At 44.6% G+C, this 19,694-nt stretch overlaps 1 protein-coding gene across 2 annotated transcripts in view; it reads left to right on the top strand.

The window, feature by feature from the left end:
- Nucleotides 1–2,137: 2,137 nt before the first annotated feature.
- Nucleotides 2,138–19,694, top strand: part of Ube2e1 (ubiquitin conjugating enzyme E2 E1) — a 46,338-nt gene continuing 28,781 nt past the window's right edge. The window contains exons 1-3 of one of the 2 annotated variants that reach the window (XM_021643219.2): nt 2,138–2,456; nt 2,989–3,173; nt 7,434–7,484. In XM_021643219.2, coding sequence (XP_021498894.1) covers nt 3,022–3,173; nt 7,434–7,484 — 203 coding nt within the window. In that variant the 5' untranslated portion in view covers nt 2,138–2,456; nt 2,989–3,021. The other variant, XM_060391019.1, reaches the window with a different exon arrangement.

The raw sequence follows: 19,694 nt of genomic DNA, 5'->3' as shown, positions 1-19,694 counted from the left end.
GCTTTCCTCCTGAAAGTTTCTTTGAACTTTATTTGTTTGTGACAGGCCTGAGCTCTGGTAACTTAGGCTAGTCTCAAATTCACTACATAGCTGAGAATGGTTTTGAACTTCTGACAATGATTTTTCTGATAAAGTACTCAAGCATCAATTCTAGGTCTTCAAGATCCACGTCCTAAATAATTTCCCTAGAAGCAGGCCCAGGCTGGATTATTCATTTACTTTACAGAATAGTTAACTGACCATGTTTGTTATAGATAGGCATTTGATCCCACCAGTCAATACAGTGTGAGTATCTCTGCCCTTTATACATGAGGAAGCTGACACTAGGAAGGTCGGTTTAGGTACTCAGGTCATGTAGCTAGGTACCTACTCAGTCTAAGTAGGGGCGGAGAGAGCTTATCCAACCTGTTTTAAGGCTCTGGGTTCAATTCCCAAAATTGCCAAAAAAAAAAAAAAAAAAAAACGAAAGCTAGAAGCTGGTGTGCTGTCACATGTCTTTAATCTCAGCACTCAGGAGGAAGAGGAGGGAAAGATCTCTGTGAATTCAATGCTAACCTGGGGTGCATACATATAAAATTTTTAACTAAAATTTTAAAAAGTTGAAAAATAAATGCTAGTCTTTACATCAGAATATTCTGAATACATAGCAATCTTCATTTACTCATTTTTAGTTTTCTACTATTTTTTGGAGACAGGATCTCAATATGTTTCTCTGGATGGCCTGGAACTCACAACATAGACTAGGCTAGTCTCAAACTCAGAGAGGTCTGCTTGCCTCTGCCTCCCAAGTGCTGGAATTAAACACTTGCACCACCGTGACCTGCCAATGTCATCATCATTTATGAGCTCTACCAGAACATATAAAACCAAACACTTGTGAGGAGTTCTTCAAAATTCAAGTGCTTGCTGGGTGGTGGTAGGTCACGCCTTTAATCCCTGCACTCAGGAGGCAGAGGCAGACAGATTTCCGTGAGTTCAAGGCCAACTTGATCTAGAATTCCAAGACAGCAAAGACTACACATAGAAACCCTGTCCCAAGGGTGGGGGTAGGTCCTATGTTTTAGGTAGTAGAGAAATAACTCTTTTTTTTCTTGCCACAATTTGAAGACAAGTCATGCTTGATACAGGTTTCCTTAAAGACTGAGTTAATAAAGTGCACAATTACTTTATGACTCTTAATACCGCTGGAGTTTTGGATTAAAGACTAGAAAGGGTTTAGCTGGATAGTGAGAGAGCCTGCTTTTCTGGATACTGGATATGCTGTGAGCTTTCTTTATATCACGTGCTGTGGTGACTGAAGACACTGTCGCCATGGGAAGCAATGACGATTAAAGTGGTCCACGGAAATCTGAGTGCGGCTGAGTGCTCTGTACACAAGCTCTTGTGTGTGTGGCACCTTGTAATGGATGGCAGGAGTCTGTTCCCTTCAGGGCAAACGCCAAACAGGTGAGAAACTAAGGCCTAATAACGGTGCAAGGCTTTTAAAAATAAATTTTGGTACAGTGCCACTCAAGGAACAATTTGGTGACATTACTGTGATTATTCTAAAAATATTATTTGAATAGCATCGTATTGGAGCAAAAAGAAAGTAGGGCGCTTTCTAGAACTTTCCTTCAATTTCTAAAACTCAGACTTTATATCTATTTAAGAATTCCAAACTCTGTCAAAATCATCGGTTTAAGGTGATCTTAAACCCAGTAATCTTCCAATTCACAAGCCGGGTTCCAGATCGCATTTACCTGTCAGGAACTCCAATCGCATACATTAAAAAACAAAAGCAGAAAACCCACATTCTTTTCTATAACAAGCGAAGACGGGATACCTACTGCTGTAAAATTGCACATGCCTGGTGTCCTGAACCTAGCCTGGGATTTTTCTCACAGGCGTGACCTCTGCTCCTAGCTCGTAATAGCCAGAGGGAGAAACAAGTGTCAGCCCAAAGGAAAACCCTGTTAGGGTTTTTTTTTTTTTTTTTTTTTTTTTTTTTTTTCCCCCCTTTCTTTCTCTTTAAACTGGTCACTTTTGAGGAGGAGTCAAAGTCCTCGCCTGGAGAGTACCATCTTTTCCCCACCCCGGCCACCTCACCCCCTCGCCCTTCCCGAAGCCCTCCAGGGAAGAACTTCCCCCGGGCACCGGGGTTCCACCCGGCTGTAGCCGTCCCCCGACCCCGCCCGGCCCCCTCGGCCCCGCGGGCGCCGGGTCCCCAGGCCAGGCCGGGGTCGCTCGGGGCTCCCGGGCCGCTGCCCCCAGGTGCGGCGGGGGAGGGGCGCGGGGCGGGGCGGAGAGGAGGAGTGGCGCGGAGCGTGTGCGGCCGGGGAAGCCATTGCCTGGTTAATAGTTGCTGTTGCTGCACTTCCGCTTCGCTCCCAGCGAGAGCGAGACACGAGTGGCCAGGCCCAGCCGCAGCCGCAGCAGCAGCCGCGGCGGCGGCACGGAGCAGCCAGACACAAAGAGAGGTGCGGGGCCCCCGGGGCGGGCGGCCGGGCGGGCCGCGGGGCCTGGGGCCGGGGGCGGGCGGCACGGCCGGGCCGCGGGCGGCAGGGCCGCGCCGGGGACGCCGAGGGCCGGCGGCCGGGATGAGGCGGCGGGGCCGGGGCGGCGGGGGCCCGCGCGAACTGTCAGCGGGGACCCGCCCGCCCGGGGCGCATTATGCGCGCCGGCCTGCGAGCGCAGCCCCGCGTGGCCGGGCCTGGCCGGGCGCCGTGTCCCCGCGGCCCACGCGGCCCACTCGCCCTGCCCGGCTCGTCCCAACCTCGCCGAACTCGAGCGGACGCCGGGAGGCCTCGGGGACGGCGGCGGCGGCTCCGGCCCTGCCCGGGCGGCCTCCGCGCGATCGCGGCCCCCGCGTCTCTTCGGCCGGTGTGGCGGTGGGCCCCGGTCCTCTGCAGGGCGGCGGGGGCGGCCCGGCCCGCGCCCTGCTGACAGCGGAGTTCCCTCTTTGCAGCGCCTGCATGGTCTGTGTTTCTGTTTTGTTTCCTCCCCCTGCAGGGGCTGTTCGCGGGGTGGGGTGGGGGGTTCGCTATGTCGGATGACGATTCGAGGGCCAGCACCAGCTCCTCCTCATCTTCGTCCTCCAACCAGCAGACCGAGAAAGAAGCCAGCACCCCCAAGAAGAAGGAGAGTAAAGTCAGCATGAGCAAAAACTCGAAGCTCCTCTCCACCAGCGCCAAGAGGTACCCTACTCTTTTCTCCAGTTGCCTCGTGCTGCATGTCAGGGAGGGTGGCTTCAACGACGTTCTCGGGCAGGAAAATGGGGCATGGGAGCCCACCTGTTTTCTCTACTGCTCGCCGTTTCTGGTTTTGTTAACACCCCTGTCCATATGCAGTACTTGTGCTTGGCCTCGACCGTTTCTTGTTGAAGTTTCAAGACTCCTCATTACTTTTATGAGTGACTCTGAATATGATTTCAGAGTCTTCATCCAAGTAATCATGGATCTGTGACTTCCTGGGCAACTCTGTCAAAATGAATCCTGACCATCTTTTCTCCTCTTCACCTGTTGCAGGGTATTTTCTGAATAGTTTTCTCCATTGATTGCTAAAGGAATAACTAACTTTTCTTAGCAGTTAAGAAATTTAGGTGATGTTTTCTGGCGGAATTTAAAGAGCCTTTTACCGTTTGGAGAGTTGAGGGAGATGAATGAATCAGTGAATGGCTGTAAAATGATTATTTCAGTTACTTTTGGAGAGTTTTTGTTTTTGTTTCCTGTTGAAGAACTTCAGTTTGATAGGTTTCAGGGAGGCTTGTTTTATTAGATAGGTTCTCATTGTATAGCCCAGGCTGGCCTTGAACTCCTGTCTCATCCTCTTGATTGCTGGTGTTAACGGAAGTGAGCCACTCATAAACCCAGAGTTAGTCTCTTGTATAGAAAGACAGGTGGATACTTTGCCTCTGTCAACCTTAAGTAACATCTCTGATCCTGTGATCCTTAAAATAATCTCTAGCGGACACCTGGGAACCTTGTGACATCCTTTCATAAATCCTTCTCTTTTTGTTGATGTAATTGGCCACAATAAGGAACGGAAACTGTGGGCTCCTGGGGGAGAGCATTCTTTAAAGAATTTAAAATGAAATAGAACATCTGAATGGCTTTGGATGGCTTTGTTGGGTAGTAAGCCTGTAATTCAGAGATTGACAGTTTGTTCCCGTCATTTTCCCTGACCCGAAATTAAGAAACTTTGTATGGCACCTTAGTGACCTAACTGGACTGATGTAGTTACTTCATTCACTTTAAATGGTTAGTGTTCAAGTCTTGAGAAGATGTCCATGCCTTAGTAAGGTTGCTCTCGTTTTCAGTGGTTTGACTCTATGGAAGCTTATGCAGGGTCTTGGATTAATCTCTGAATCTCCCTGAGCCTGGCCTTCTTTCTCAGGATGGCTATTCTCACTCCCAGTCTTCTTAAGCTCTCCACCCTTGTTCTGCTTTTGACCTGCCTTGCTGCAGTGCAGGACATTAGCTGTAGGTCAGTAAGACTTTTTCTTTTTATCATGGTAGAAATCTGGTATACTTGTGACTATGTTGGGAGGAAAATGGACAGATATAAAAAGTAATTTGCTTTTTGTCAGTATTCAACAAATAGCTGGATATTCCTGTGAATACAGTTGGTCTATGTATGCTAAAAAAATTTAGCAACTTAGTTCTGGGCATGGTGGTGCAGGCCTTTTATTGGCTCAGCCCTTGGAAACGGAAGCAGGCAGATATATCTCCTCTGAGTTCAAAGTCAGCCTGTTCTACGGAGACAGTTCCAGGAGGTATGGGTACAGATAATGAGATTGATTCTGTCTCTGAAACAAAATGTCAAACAAAAAATGCAAAAACAAAAACCAAAACTCTGGTAGCTCAGATGGGAGAGTACTGGCCTCCCATCTGTGAAGCCCACGGTCTACTCCCCAGTCCCATCAGGCATGGCAGCACAGGCCTGCACTCCCAGGGCTGTGCCAGGCAAGAAGATCAATTTACCATCATCCTTGGCTACATACTTGAGTTCCAGACAGGGTCTCCTGTAGTCCAGACTCAGCAATCTAAAAGGATGTTTCCCTTTCTAAAGGTGTTTGGAGGGAAGGAAGAGACCAGCTCTAATGCACTGAGCACTGCCACCTTTATCTAGCGATTCTTCCCATTAAAAGGGAAAAAAAACTGAGTGGTGAATGGAGAAGTTCCTGCCCTCAGAAAAGCTCTGGAAATGGAAGAACACGCACTGTTGCTCATATTGCCAGCCTGGACTACATAAGACCTTATTTGGAAACAGCTAGTAATGAAATGTTAGAAGTGGAAGCCGGGAAACAGTTAATAATCCTTTTACCTGTAAACTGACATGTTTTATGTGTCTTTTAATTCAGCAAGTTTAGATTCCTAGATAACTTGTTAAAAACATTAGCTATTTGTATTAAACCAAAACAAAGGTTAACATCAAAAGGCAAAAAGTGGTAAGGGTTTCTAGGAAAGAATGAAAAGGAGAAATTGGGAATGAGGGTTGAAATATATTGTGTTGGAAGGTAGGTGCTACCTATATATAGAATTGGAAGGGTCATGTGTACCAGGAGATGGTGTAAAAACGAAGCGTAAATCAGTGACTAAGGGGCATCATTCACTGTGGAAAGTGGTTTCTAAGCTAAGGGTAGAAGGAAGCAATGGAGAATGCTCGGAGCTAGACTCACTCTTGGAACAGGTCCTTAAATCACCAGCAGTTCTTTGATGGGGCAGGTAGATGGTGGTGTTTGAGATTCAGTGGGCAAAACTGCCTGTATTGAACTTTTCAAAAATTATGATTTTATTTTGTGTGAATCATGTGGTATGTGTGGGTTCAGGTATGTCAGGGGCCAAATTGCTGGAGTCAGTTCTCTCCCTCCACATGTAGGTCACAGGGATTGAATTGGGATCATCAGGTAGGGTAACAGGCACCTTTAGCTGTGAGCCATCTTGCCAGCCTTGGTATTTCACCTTCAAGTACTATACAGTAGCAGCTGTCTTTTTACAACTAGGGAGGACATGTTTGCTTTCTGAAAATGGTAAATTCCAGTAGGTGCAAGAATCCAGAGATTGGTGCTCCAAATTTTAGTTTAAGACTTGTAAATGCAACAGCAGAGGCAGATGTATAGGGCTGAAATGCTTACTGGAAGCGGTAGAATTTAGCAGGACATTAAGAGATGACTGAGACTGGGTGTTCTAAACTGGACCACATTTGTAGGGAGAGGAAGTACCCTTCAGTAGGAAAGTTTGAAGAACTTCCCCAGTCACCACTCAATTTGTTTTTCCTTTTAACGTGGAAGAAGTGCCAGTTAAAAAAAAGTGAGCATTACAGCCGCCGCTTCCTACCCTCCGAAAACCTCTGGAAAGGCAAAAACATCCATTGTCATTCAGATTGTTGAGTGTGAGTGTTGTCGTTATTTTTATTAACTGCCTTGGTGGATTTTTAAGTTGTAACAGCCCGTTAGGAGAAGTTATAAAATAGTCTCCTTTTAGGAGAAGCAGCTTAAGGCCCCGAAGTTTGTTGTTTTAATTGGTGCCCTAAGCGCCTAGGTAAGCAGAAGACAAAGGCCAGGCCGGGTGTGAACTGTCAGTGGCTTCGGCCTAGGGCTGGGGGATGGGCTCTTTGTGAGGTGAGGTGCGGAGGGGCCTGGGCTGCCCGAGAGAGCTGGCGCCTCGGCGGAGCGGCCGGGAGCTTAGGGGCTGGGCGCCGGCGGCGGCGCAGGTGGCCGTGCACCTGTGCCCCGGGCTCGCGGGCCCGCTGCCCTCCGCTCCACCCCGCGCTTCCTGGGCCGCTGGACTCTTGAGGTGCGGTCACTGGGGCCCGAGCGGCCATATTGGCTTTGCCGACCCTGCTGGGTCCGGGTCTGAGGAATGCTGACCTGCTGAGGGCGCTGGTGTGCGGGTCCCGTGTGCTGGTCGCTGAGGCCAGGGCCGGTGGGGGCACTGGTGAGCGAGGTCCCGGCCCGCGGGGAGCTCTGGTGTGCAGTGGCCTGACAGGGGGGTGGGGTGGGTTCAGGGTCACAACCTGAGGGGTCGTGGTCTGCTAGAGACTCAAAACTCTGGGCCTGGCCGAGGGGTGGGGCTGGCACGTGGACTCACTGTGTTTCGGGGTCCTGGAGTGACTGGGGGATGGGAATGAGGTGGGACATGGCCTATGAGGTCCCGCGGCTCATAGGCCTATGAGGTTCCCAGGTGAGATGCTGGGAAGGTTGGGGAGAACAGCAAGGAAGGAAATTTTAAATTGTTTCAGTGGAAAACGTCCAGGACACTGCCCTTGTGTGCCTGGCAGCATTGGAAACCCGGTTCTGTCGAGGGTGTGAGAGAGCTCAAGCTGCTCCCTTGCACCAGGAAGTCTGCGCAGTGTGGGACACGAGAGTGTCCTCTCCTTCCTCAGTGGAGTAAGGTGGGCTTCCAGACTGGTTCTGGGTGGTCCTGCAACTAACTTTGTGTTTCCTAATTCTCCAGGATCCAGAAGGAGCTGGCGGACATCACTTTAGATCCTCCACCAAACTGCAGGTGAGCTGCCTGTGTATTTACTGTCTCCCTAAAATTCTCTCAACTTGTATCCTGGGTTTGCTTTCTCTTATAGAATTTTGCTTTCTATGGTCAGTGCTTGTTTTGATGCTAAGATCAAATAGCTGATGAAATGTGTTGGTTGTGAGTGTGGCAAGCAACGGGCTCAGAACTATTGAGAAGTAATGGGTTTACATGGAATGGGCACTGTGTATAGGAAACAAAGCTGTGAAGGTCGTAAAGGAGGCTCCCTTTGGGCACTAGCTATGGGTGATGTCAGCCTTTACACATGGAACTTTAGACATTTTGGCTTAGGATTGCTTTGCTGAAATAACCTCGTTCCAGCTGCCCTAAGATGCAGGAGCATGGAGTGAAAAGAAGCTGGCTACTCCATCATATGTAATTTTGTGTTGACTTTGGCAAAACAATTTAGGAAATAACTTGTGGCCTTAGAACAATTTTGCTTTAAATTTTAAACCCTCAAAAGATGGTGTTTTTTGTTGTTGATAAAGCTTAATCCAGACTGAGTGTGTGTATGTGTGTGTGTTTCAGTGTGAAAACAGTTTGAAGCCAGCTTTCAAGTGTTGGCCACTTGGCTTTGTTGAAAATCACTGGTTTTGCATTTTTGAGTTAAGGTGGTAAGAAGTCATCATGATGGTTTGTCTAAATTGATATTTGAGTCATGAAGGTCTAAAAAAACAGGATCAGCCTTGTATGAAAGGTGAGATTTCAGCGGTGCTTTAAATTTACAGGTAAGAGTTATTGGCAGATACTTAGTGGCTATCCATAGTGAGTGTGTGCAAACATTCAGGATAAATGAAGGATTTCACTCTTAACACTTATGTTTTCAGACAGTGATTGGTGGATTAAGAGCACACTTTGCTGTTGCTTTTTGTTGACTGTTCTGTGTGATTGCATGTTGGGTGGGTGTGGAAGTTAAAGGACAGCTTTGTGGGGTTAGTGGCTCCCACCTTACGTAGGTTCTGGGGATCCAACTCGGGTTGCCTGGCTTGAGCTGTAAGCATGGTCCCCACTGAGCTATCCACCCCAACATATTGTTTCTATTTGTATGATTTGTTCGTAATGTTGAGCAGATTTGTGGTACTTTTTGAAATTTTGTCCTGATTTGTAAGAAAGTCATTTTGAGTATTAGGTATTTTTTTTTTTTCCTGAGATGCTTATCAGGCTGGCCTCAAACTTGGATGTGTAGCTGAGAGTTCTCCTGACTTTATACATTCCCCTCTTGCTGCCATTACAGGTGTGAGTTACCATGCTGGCTTTATGCCAGGCTAAACTCAGGACCTCCTGCCTGTGCTCTACCAACTGACCAACTGAGTTACACTCCCCAGTGAGACGCTGTTAAACTAGTGCTTTAACTGAGCCCCTAATTATTCTCAAGGACTTCTTTTGTGGCTGATCATTTTTTCAATGGTTGAGAAAGTGGAGCTATACTAAGAGCTGTCTAGATAAAAGCCCAAAGCTTCCCTTGGTTGTTTGTGTGGCATTACAGACATATTCCCTATGGTAGGTCTGTGCCGTAGCTGCAACTACTGGTGGTGTTGGCTCCCCTGTGTGTGTCTCTTGTGAGTTCAGACAGCTCTAGCTTCAAAGTGAATATCGCTTATTCAACCTACAGTGGCTTTCTTGTGAGTAGGTGCTATCAAATTTAAAACTGTAAACAATTTGAAGATTTTCATGAGATTAATATATATATATATTTTAATCAGGATAAGTATGCTTGAGTTCATGTTGTAGCAGGGCCAGTCTCTGAGAGATTTGTGTTTCTGAAGCATGAAGGTCTTTGTAAAATTCTCATACTCACCCTTGAAGCTGGAGCCTCTGGGCAGTACCTGTGGCTGGGGTGCTCCACACTGGACGGTGGGATCTGACTACTCTTAAACGTTTTGAGAAGCCTGTGGTTTCCAAGAGCGTCCTAGCCATCTTTATTTTGCAAAGGAGTATGTAATAAGCTGCCCTTTACAAATAGCAACTTCTTTGGCAGAAACCATTTAAGTCAGTGGTTCTCAACCTTCCTAGTGCTGAGACCCTTTAATACAGTTCCTATTTCCATTGTTACTTCATAGCCATAATTTTGCTACTATTAGGAATTGTAATGTAAATTTCTGATCTGCAACCCTGTGAGGGGGTCACAACCCACAGATTGAGAACCATTGTTTTAAGTGCAAAGAATTTGAGTTCTGATTGCCTTCCTAATGTTTTCACCCTTTGTTATGCTGTAGTTTCTGTCCTGAGCTCGTAACTGAGTTTGGTTTTATATTTTGTGCAGCTACCTGTATAGAATTTAAGAGTAACATTTACTCATAACATTTATTCATTTTGTATGTGTGAGGATGCCTATGCACCACTGCATGTATATGGGTATCAGAGGACAACTTGCAGGAATCCTACCATGTGGGCTTATGGATGGAACTCGGGTCAGGCTTGGGGGCACCTGTCTATCTGTTGAGCCATTTCATCTGACCCTCTATAAATAGAGTTAATTATTTAACCTCTTGATGACCATTACTGTTGGAGACAGAATAGATAACTTAGCTTGGATGCTTTTTGAAGTCAGCTTTCAATTAAGATGTGTGGATTAAATTATTAAATTTATGCATTGAAATTTTTTTCTGGTGTTAAGCTAAGTAATTGGTTTTCACTTAATGAATTTTAGATATAGTTTACCCTTTTTTCCATCAGTTGTGTAGTTTTAAATTTAGACACAATTACTTTCTTAAAACACAGCAGTAGCACACAGCACCCTCCCAGTGGACAGCTGCTTATTAACCATCAGAGCTCCTTTCCAGGGGAGCTGAGCTGCCTGCACTCACTACTGTCAGTACTTGACAAAACAGATTAGATTTGAAATTACTGATCTTGAAAACTTGTGTGAATTTCAGTTGCTGAATATACTACTGCATGAGAAAGGTCATAATTTTATTGGATTAAGTAGATTAATTTTTTTATAAACTATGTATATACATGTGTCTCAAGTATGGTTTATGCATGTGCATGTGGTAAGTGCCCTTGGAGGTCAAGAGGAGGCATTGATCCCCTGGTGTTATAGGTGATTCTCAGCTGCCCATCATGGAATTCGGGTCCCCTTACATATCAGCAAGACTCTTAATAACTGAGCCATCTCCAGTCCCTGGAGACTTTTAAAAATATAAATTGCTTTATATTGTCATGTAAATTAAATTTGTACTTTCAAACATCAAGCTATTTAGTAGTATGTGTGTGAGTCTCTCTCCCTATGGTGTGTGTGTGTTTTTGTGTGTGTGTACATAGTGAAGGAAATATTGCTGTAATTTACTATGTATTTGGTTATGCTTCTTTTCTGTCATTGGCTCTATTCTTTTAATGGGGAAATATTGTTGTGGCTCCTATAACAATTCCATAAAGCTTGCTCTGTTTAGGAAAGAAAAATTACGTCTTTTAGATAGCCCATGAACTCTGGGCCCCTAGGATCAGTTTTGTAGCTGTAGCCCACAGCTCATACTTTGCTAAATGGACTAGCTATAGCTGGATGACTAAACATGAATGTCTTTGTCAGTAAGTTTACTCATCATAACTGCCATAGTTTGCTCAAGTCCTTTCTACTTTAGTTTTATTTTATGGGAATGTCTGTATTATAAGTAAGCTTCTAGTGTAAATGGAAACTTAAAATTCAGAATTTTAGTTGATGTTATTTTAGATAAAGTATTTTTGAGAAGTCATCAAGCATTTTAAGCACAGGGAGAGGGCAGTAAAGTGAATTTTTCTTTATATAATTTTATTATATTTGACAAAATGTTTTATTTTATTTTATTTGAATATGCAAAATTAAGTCAGTACCTTCTCCACCAACAGTTATATTACATAATCAGAAAAGTGTTTGTTTGTTTGTTTTTTCCTTTTAAAGATGCTTTGAGGTGAAACAACATCATTTAAAAAGAAACATAACAGTTTGAGCTCAGCCTGATCTGCAGAGTGAGTTCCAGGACAGCTACACAGAGAGATCCTGTCTCAAAAAACAGAAAAACAAGTAGTCTCTTTCACTTAGCGTTCTCAGCCTTTTTCCTCCTCTCAACTGAAAGGGCCCGGTGCTCAGCTTGCCTATCTTATAGTATTGGGAAGGCCAGTCTTTTATTTTGAGACAGTCTCATATAGCTCAGGCTGACCGTGAACTTGATGTTTAGTGGAGGATGACTTTGAACTCTTAATCTTCCTGCTTCCAGATGGTTAGATTAGTGGTTCATGCTAGGACACCCTTGCTTTTGAGACAGGTTCTTGCTGTGTAACCTAGGCTAGCTTTGAATTTGTGATTTTCTTGCCTTGCCTCTTGGTAAGCAGTTATTAATCATCAAAGCTTCTGTATTGAATGGTGAATGTATTGGAGCTGGATGGTGTCAGTAGTTGTACAATGCTGTAAATGTAATGTCACAGAATTGTATACTTATAGTGTTAAATACTAAATCATATGTAGTGGGTTTGTATGTAGAACTGCAGTAGGCTGGAGAGATGACTCAGGGTTGAGAATGCTTGCTGCTCTTTAGGGGACTGGACTGTGTTGCTAACACCTGTGTGAGCATTCTAGTTCTAAGGCCTCCAGCGCTTTCTTCTGGCCTTCAGGGATACCCGCACTCACTTACATAGAAACATACACATAAATTAAAAAATACATTTTTTTCTTCTGAGACAGGCTTTCTCTGTGGAGCCTTGGCTGTCCTGGACTTGCTTTGTAGACCAGGCTGGCCTCCCATTCTCAGATATCCACCTGCCTGGGCCTCCCTGAGTGCTGGGATTATAGGCATGCCTCGTCATGCCCAGCTAAATAAATCTTTAAAAAAATATTTTAAAACACAGTAAAAATGATATTGTTGTTAAAATTTTTTTTTAATCCTTATAGTTTAAAAGGTGATGCTGGTTTTAGGGATTTTTGTAAAGGTGCGGATATTCTCTGTTACAAATCCTGTGTGCTGGTTGTATATGAAAAGAAACTACTTTCAGGTGGGTCATATTCCATTAAAGATGCTAAGAAATGTGGAAATGTGAAATACTCAGGTAGCTACTACCAGTGGTGTGCTGTGGAGGTGCAGAACAATACGAGATGGCTTTGCCCTGGGTGTGAGCACCATGGCTGGCACACTTAGTCATCTGGGAGGTTTCAAGAGGAGATTGGAATTGGGGTGAAGAATGAGGTGTAGACTCAGTGGAGGAAACTGCCAGTAGAAATGGTGGAGGACAGGTAGAGAGGGTTGTCATGTGGTAGGTAAGCCTTTGGCTGCAGAGCACAAAAAAAGTGGGAGTATGTAAAAACAGGTAAAATCTGAGTTTCCCTGTCAAGCCAAGGCCTTTGAATTTTATTTTGTAGACATTAACTTAAACTTTTGCTTGGGAAAGGAAATTTCTATGGAACAGTTTGGACAGAGACAAGGATGGTGTGAAGTTCGGTAGGAATCAGTAGGCTTAGGGTTGGCTGCTGTAGTGTGGTTAGAGGCCCTAAGGGCCGCAGCATCTGCCTCCTGCCTATTCTTTCTTGGAGGATTTTAAGCTCCTTGTGAACAGGGACTGTTCTTAGTATCCCTACGATGCCCATAAAATGGTTGATCATTAGTGAGTATTCAATTCAGTGATGACTGGTGCAGACCTGATGGTGGGCTACCACAATATTTTTCTATATATCTTTTTCTTCTTTCTCTTGCTCTTTCTTTCTCTCTTTCTCTCTCTCTTTCTTTCTTTCTTTCTTTCTTCTTTCTTTCTTTCTTTCTTTCTCTCTCTTTCTTTCTTTCTCCCTTTCTTTCTCTCTCTTTTCTTTCTTTCTTTCTTTTTTTTTTTTTCGTTTTTCAAGACAGTTTTTCTATATAGTCCTGGCTGTCCCAGACTCACTTTATAGACCAGGCTGGCCTCAAACTCAGAGATCCAACTTCTTTTGCCTCCCCAGCATGCTGGGATCAAAGGTGCTTGCCACTATCCAGCTTCTCATTACATTCTTTAGGAAACAATGGGAAGAGTTGGGGAAGTTACTGTCACAAATTGTTTCGCAGTTGTCAATGGCCCCAAGCATTGTGGGTCCTTCCAGAGTCATAGAGGGACTGGACAAAAGTCAGGGTGATAAGAAGCTGTCATCTGTTTTTCAGGCTAGACTGGTGGTGTAGTTAAGAAAAGAACATATGGGGTACGCTTTCATTTTTTTTTTTAAAGTTGCCTGCTCTATGCCTGCAAGTGAGCACTGTTGAAGGAATGCTAAGTAAGTTGGGCTTCTTATACCTTATAGCTGTTCCACACAGTTATTAGAGGTGCTGGAGCCAGTGCTCCTGGGACAGCTGATGCACTCCTTGCCACCAATAAAATGAAACAAGGTTTTCACAGGAAGCCTATTCTTACTCATGCTCTTATTTAGCCATGTACTCAGTAACCACTGCAGCTTGTCCTTCTCACTGTCCCCTGGCAGCTTCCTTCTCTTAGAGGCTAGAAGCTCTAATACAAGAAACTGCTGTATTAAAATCACTCTTTCCTTTAACATATGCACGTGACTGTGAATAGCTTTTCAGAATCCATATCACTCTTAGCGGAAGGGAAACCTTTGGGAGAGGCCAAGGTGATTTCTCGTCCCTGCTAGGACAGTGCCAGAGACCGTCTCAGAATATAACTGAAAGTCTCCTCAGCGTGCTGCCTACAGGCAGTGTCTGGCTCAGAGTTGTTAAAACCCAATGCTGTCTGCTTGTCAGAGAATGTGCTGTCTTGAATGTAACCAGTTGGTAAAATGGCAGATGAGAAGAAAGGGGCTGATGTCATCTAGCTGTTGTGTAGTGTTCAGAAGCAGCTTGACTATGAGTATCACATCAGCCTTCTGCAGACTGACCTATGTCAGTGCTGTTTCAAACAATAATTAATGCTGTGGTGTGGGTAGGGCTCTTAGCATTGATATGACGGCCACTAATATGTCAGGACCTTAGGAATTTGTGTTTTAACTGACAGAAAATTGATGGGGAGGGGTGTACTCCTGCTAAATCTTACAGAAAGAGACATTGAGCTTACTGTGGTATATTAGTGCCTCTAATCTCAGCACTTGGGAGTCTGAGGCAGGAGGGTTGCCTTGATTTTGGGCATAGCCTGGGCTACAGAGTGAGACTGCCTCAAAAACAAAAAACCCTAGAAAAAGTAGTTTTGGATAATCTTATTAGGAGAAAAATGTAGATGTGTTTCATATCTGATAAATGTACAGAGTGGCAGCAGTCTGAGCAAATCAGGTCCTGGTTAGCTTAAGCAGTAAACTGTTGAGTACTGACATTGCACTGTAGGGGCTAACCCAGAGCTCTTGTCTGCTGTGAAACTGGATTTTAGTAGGTGTCTTTTGTATGGTGTTTATTGCTGTGATAAAGACCATGCAACTTGGGGTCATACTCCATTAATGAGGAAAGTCAGGGCAGGAGCTGAAACAGAAGCTGTAGAAGACACTGTTGTCCAGCTGGTCTGCTTCTCATGGCTTGCTCAGGTTACTTCCTTACACAACTCAGGGGTGCACTGACCATAGTAGCTGGGTCCTCACAATCATTAATCAAGAAAATGCTCTGCAGGCTTGCCCACAGGTCAGTCTGGCAGGGGCAGTTTCTTAATTGGGGTTCCCTCTTCCCAATGACTTTTGTATCAAGTTGACATAAATCTAGCCAGCATAGTAGGCAATACAGACAGCAAGTAAAGGGATTCCTACACCTTGTGATAGCTGACAGGAAAGAAATTCATGGACTACAGTGATAGAGGATCACTGGGTATGTGTGTTGGGGGGTGTTAACATGCAGAAGACTTCTAAATACACTTAAGCAAAGACCTCAGAGATGAGAAGAAAGGAAGAAGCTAGAGGAAAGGTCTGTAAAAACTCTTCCAGCAGAGGTTCAATGAGGGAAACAGGAAATTCAGGTTCAGTAAGGAGTTGGAGAAGCCCTTCTTAGTTTTGAACTGGAAGTGACACCTCAGCAGTAGGTTAAAGGGCTTTTCTTATCCTCCCAGTATGTGGAGCATAGTGGGGAAAGCATGAGTGAGAAAGGTGGTGCTGCATTTAAGGTGAGTGGAGATGGGATTGTACTTGGGAGTTGTGAGAAAGGAGCACAAAGGGGCTTCAAGATTGTGAGTTTGCTGTTGGTTAGAAGGTGGTGACCACTGATAGTGAGAGAACTGGCATAGAATCAGGCTGTGTGTGCTGAGGTCAGGCTGGAAACGGCTGCCCAGACAAAGTCCGTGGGAGACTGATTCTCCCAGGCCTCAGATGGAAGTCAGATTTAGGGGAGTGGAGCTCAGGAGTATTTTGGAGGTGTTTGGGAGACTCACTGTATTGAGTTTCGTGAATGGGAAATGCCTGTGGCTCACCTAGGAAGAAAGTGATGTAAGAAGAGCTCTTCGCATGGAGCTTGAGCATCATGCAAGAAACCAAGAAGAGATGGGGAATCAGAAAGTGGTTACCAGGAAGTTTTCCGAGTAGCATGATGATCAAGTCTGAAATGATGACATAGAAAGGTCAGCCAGTAATCACTGAACAGCACAACTTCAGGTTTGTGGTGGGCACGCTATACAGATCCACTGCAGAAACACAGTAAAAGGTATGTGTGTGCAGGGGTCAGTTTAAAAAGATGGGTGAGAGGGAATAATAAGAATGAATTACATATATGCCACATGTATGTTAAGTACTCACCCAAAATGTTCAGAAGGGAGTGTTGGCCCCCTGAAGCTGAGGCTGTAGAGGTAGTTCTGAGCTCCCAGGTGAAGGTGCAGGGAACCACGGGGAATCATGCCTGGTCCTCTAGAATTGCAGCACACACCTTAACCACCGAACCACCACTCCAGCCAAGATTGGTCTCTATACATTTATTGTATTTTATTTTATTTTTGAGACAGGGTCTCCAGGCTGGCCTGGAGCTTCCTATGTAGACTAGGCTAGCCTGGAACTTAAGATCTCCACCTGTTTCCCAGAATCCTAAAACACTTGGTAAACATACTCTTTCTCTTTTGCCAGCCAACCTTAGATTATGCAGCTTCTCTGGTCTTACTTCCTTTCAGTAATTTGAGGTAGCACTTAGAAATGCTTGCAGATGGGAGCTGGGATCAAGGAAGCCTTCCATGGCGCCTGAAGAAAGCAGATGGAAAGGTAGATCACACGTGTCTGCCCCGCAGAGGGATTTCACTACAAAGTAATTTAAATTTCTTTCATCGACACGACCCCTCACCTTCTCTGTGGGAATGCATCTCACTTTTTAAACATAATTTACTGGAATTGGTGTTATAAAGTTTTATTTCTTGGCAGCCTTTACTAGAACACATTTATCCTCATAGAAGAAAATCATTCAATTGATTTACATAAAAGACCCTCAAAGAAAACATTTGTTTTATTACAAGCACCCAAGAGGATTTCTAAAACATGAGTGATAACTTTCCTCTAGCCTAAGCAAATATCTCAAAACAAATATAGCTCGGGGCTTATAGTAGCATGGGCACAGAGCCTGGCAGTGGGCTGCAGCCTCCCTTCTACATTGTCTTGGTCTTGTCTACAGAGCCCACTTGCAGAGCATCCTTGCCATATGGCTTCATTCTTCAGGGAGACTGGTGTAGTACCCTGGGGTGTTCTTACTTGGCCGGGTAAGTGCTGTGAAATAATGGGTCCCCTCTACATAAGTCTCACTAGGGTTACTGTTCTTGTTCTGACTGGAACCTGGGGTTGGTGTCCATCTTCTCTGTGGAGTCTGCTCCCTCATAAAACTGTTTCTCCTTTATTTTCCTGTTAATCTGTTTATATATGTGGAAGCACATTCTATATTATGGTGCTTGCAAGTTAAGACATGTTTGTGGGAAAAGTAAAGATATTCTGACCATTAGCCAAGTGCTTTCAGGGGAAAGGACTTGACTCTCCCCTCCCTTCTTTGTCTCTCACCTTCTGTGTTAGCTGAGGTATGGAACATCGTTCTTTACTGTAGAGGTTAACATAGAAAAGTAGTGCTGATTTTACCCATCTGTCTCCCAGTGATGGCTGCTGTCTTGTTTTTATTTTCCCAGCGCCACTAAATCCTCTCTATGCTTAGTGGCTTGTTGCAGTTCAATGGTCATTGCTTTCCAAAGGTTTATGTTTCTGGCCTCATATCCCCTCTTCACTTCTGAAGCTTTCCATGCCCTTCAGGCCTCTGAGAGAACACTAGGTCTGAGCGTGGTATATTTGTTTATTGCCATTTGACCCAAAGAGCATTAAAAATGGAAAAAAAAAATAGTACCTTGTTGTGTGATGAGCTGAGTCTACTCTCTTCATTTCTAGTAACATTTTCTTTTGTGCTTGGAATCTTTGTCAGCTCATGCTTAATTTTTTTTACTCTCATCCTGGTCTGCTCCCTTCCTTTCTACTCCTTTAAGAAAACTGGCCAGCCAGCTGGATTTTCTCAGAAATTTCTTATGAACATGTTCGCTTAACTAGGAAATTGTTGCATTTGATTTTTTATGAAACAGACACAACTTGATGTGTCCACCTGTGATTATAGCTGTGTGGTAGAGTGCTTGCCCAGATTGTATGAGGCCCTAAGTTCAGTTCCCAGCACCGCCAAAAACAAACAAAAAACTGCATAGAGCCAGATTCAGTGGCTAGAGTGCTTGCCTAGCATGCACAAAGCCCTAGGTTTGATCCCAACACAAAATAAAATTGACAAAGTGGTATATGCCTGTAATCCTACCACCCTAGAGGTGGAGGCAGGAGGATCCAAATCAGTGTCATCCTTGGCTAAATAACAGTTCAAGACTAGCCTGTGATATGAAACACAACAAAAACCATGTGTATTTATTCTCAGGAGCCTAACCATTCAGGGCATTGTTCAGTCCTCAGCAGGAATGGACCGCGCTAAGCAGGGTTAATAATTTCTGAATGAGTTTTTAAAATGCATAACATACCAAATACTTACCATCACATTGTGAGAGTTGTCTAAAACAGCAGCTTGCTGGTCGGTCCAGTTAAATTGTTACTGCTTTTAAAATTGCTTTGAGGCCGCACATAGTTGTCAGTGACTCAGCTGGAGTGGGCAGCAGTCTCCTGCCTGTCTCACCTGTAATTCCTGCCTGTTTCTCTATGACCCAGTGTGAGCAGTATAATTTGTTGTAGTCCTGTTGCTCTTTTGGTACTTGCTGCCCCGGCATACTTCTTCACATGGCCCTTTAGTTTTAGGAAGTTACAGCTGAGGGCGCTGACTCCTTCAAGTATGTTCCCACTCATTCCAACATTTACTGGGTGAGTACCCTTATGGCAGGTATTCTCAGGATAGTCCTAGAAAAGATGTTGTTCCCATTCTCAGGGACTATCTATTCATACAGAGGAAGAGCAGTAAAGGAACCCTATGTCTGGGGCTGGAGAGATGGCTCAGTAGTTAAGAGCGCTATCTGCTCTTGCAAAGGACCCAGATTCAATTCCCAGCACCCACAAGGGTGTCTGTAATGCTGATTCCAAGGGATCTGACACCTTCACACTAATGCACATAAAATAAAAATTAAAAAAAGAAACCTGTGTTTCTGATAAAACAGTTTCTCCTTTATTTTACTGTTATGTGGAAGCACATTCTGTTTCGTACAAAGGAACTGCAGTTTAACTGCACCAGGAGCCACCCAGTTATGGCATTGGCTAGTGCCACTGTGGGGGAAGGGCATTTTAGGCCAAATGGCAACAACTAGAAAAGTGGTAAGTATGGGGAAGGCCAGACTGATTACATGGTAAGTGAGGAGAAGATGGTGAGGAGATGAGACAGGCAGAGGCAGGTCATTCTCCTAGTTCATTTGGAAGTCCATGGGTTAGAGCCCTACGTAGAGGAGTGTCCGATAGTCCTCACTACCATTGGCTACATTTGAAGAAAGCCACATACAAGTTCTTAATTGTTTAGTAGAGATTATTTATTTTGGCATCTCTTTATTATTATATTTTGTGTTTTGTTCTCTGGTTTTGTTTGCTGTTGTTTATTTTGAGATAGTCTCAGACCATCAGGGTAGCTAGATATATTACTCAGGGTTTTATTGCTATGAAGAGACATCATGACCATGGCAGCTATTAAAAGGAAAGTTTTTTTGTTGGGGCTAGCTTACAGTTTTAGAACTTTGGTTCATTGTGGCAGCATGCAGACAGACATAGTGCTGGAGATGGAGCTTAGAGTTCTACATCTTGATCAGAAAACAGAGACTGTGTGCCTCACTGGGCATAGACTGAGCATAAGAGACCTCAAG

The sequence above is a fragment of the Meriones unguiculatus genome, chromosome 9 (assembly GCF_030254825.1).
Source record: "Meriones unguiculatus strain TT.TT164.6M chromosome 9, Bangor_MerUng_6.1, whole genome shotgun sequence".
Taxonomy (NCBI): Eukaryota; Metazoa; Chordata; class Mammalia; order Rodentia; family Muridae; genus Meriones; species Meriones unguiculatus.
The sequence above is the reverse complement of the archived record's forward strand: the minus strand, read 5'-3'. Positions and strand labels throughout refer to the sequence as shown.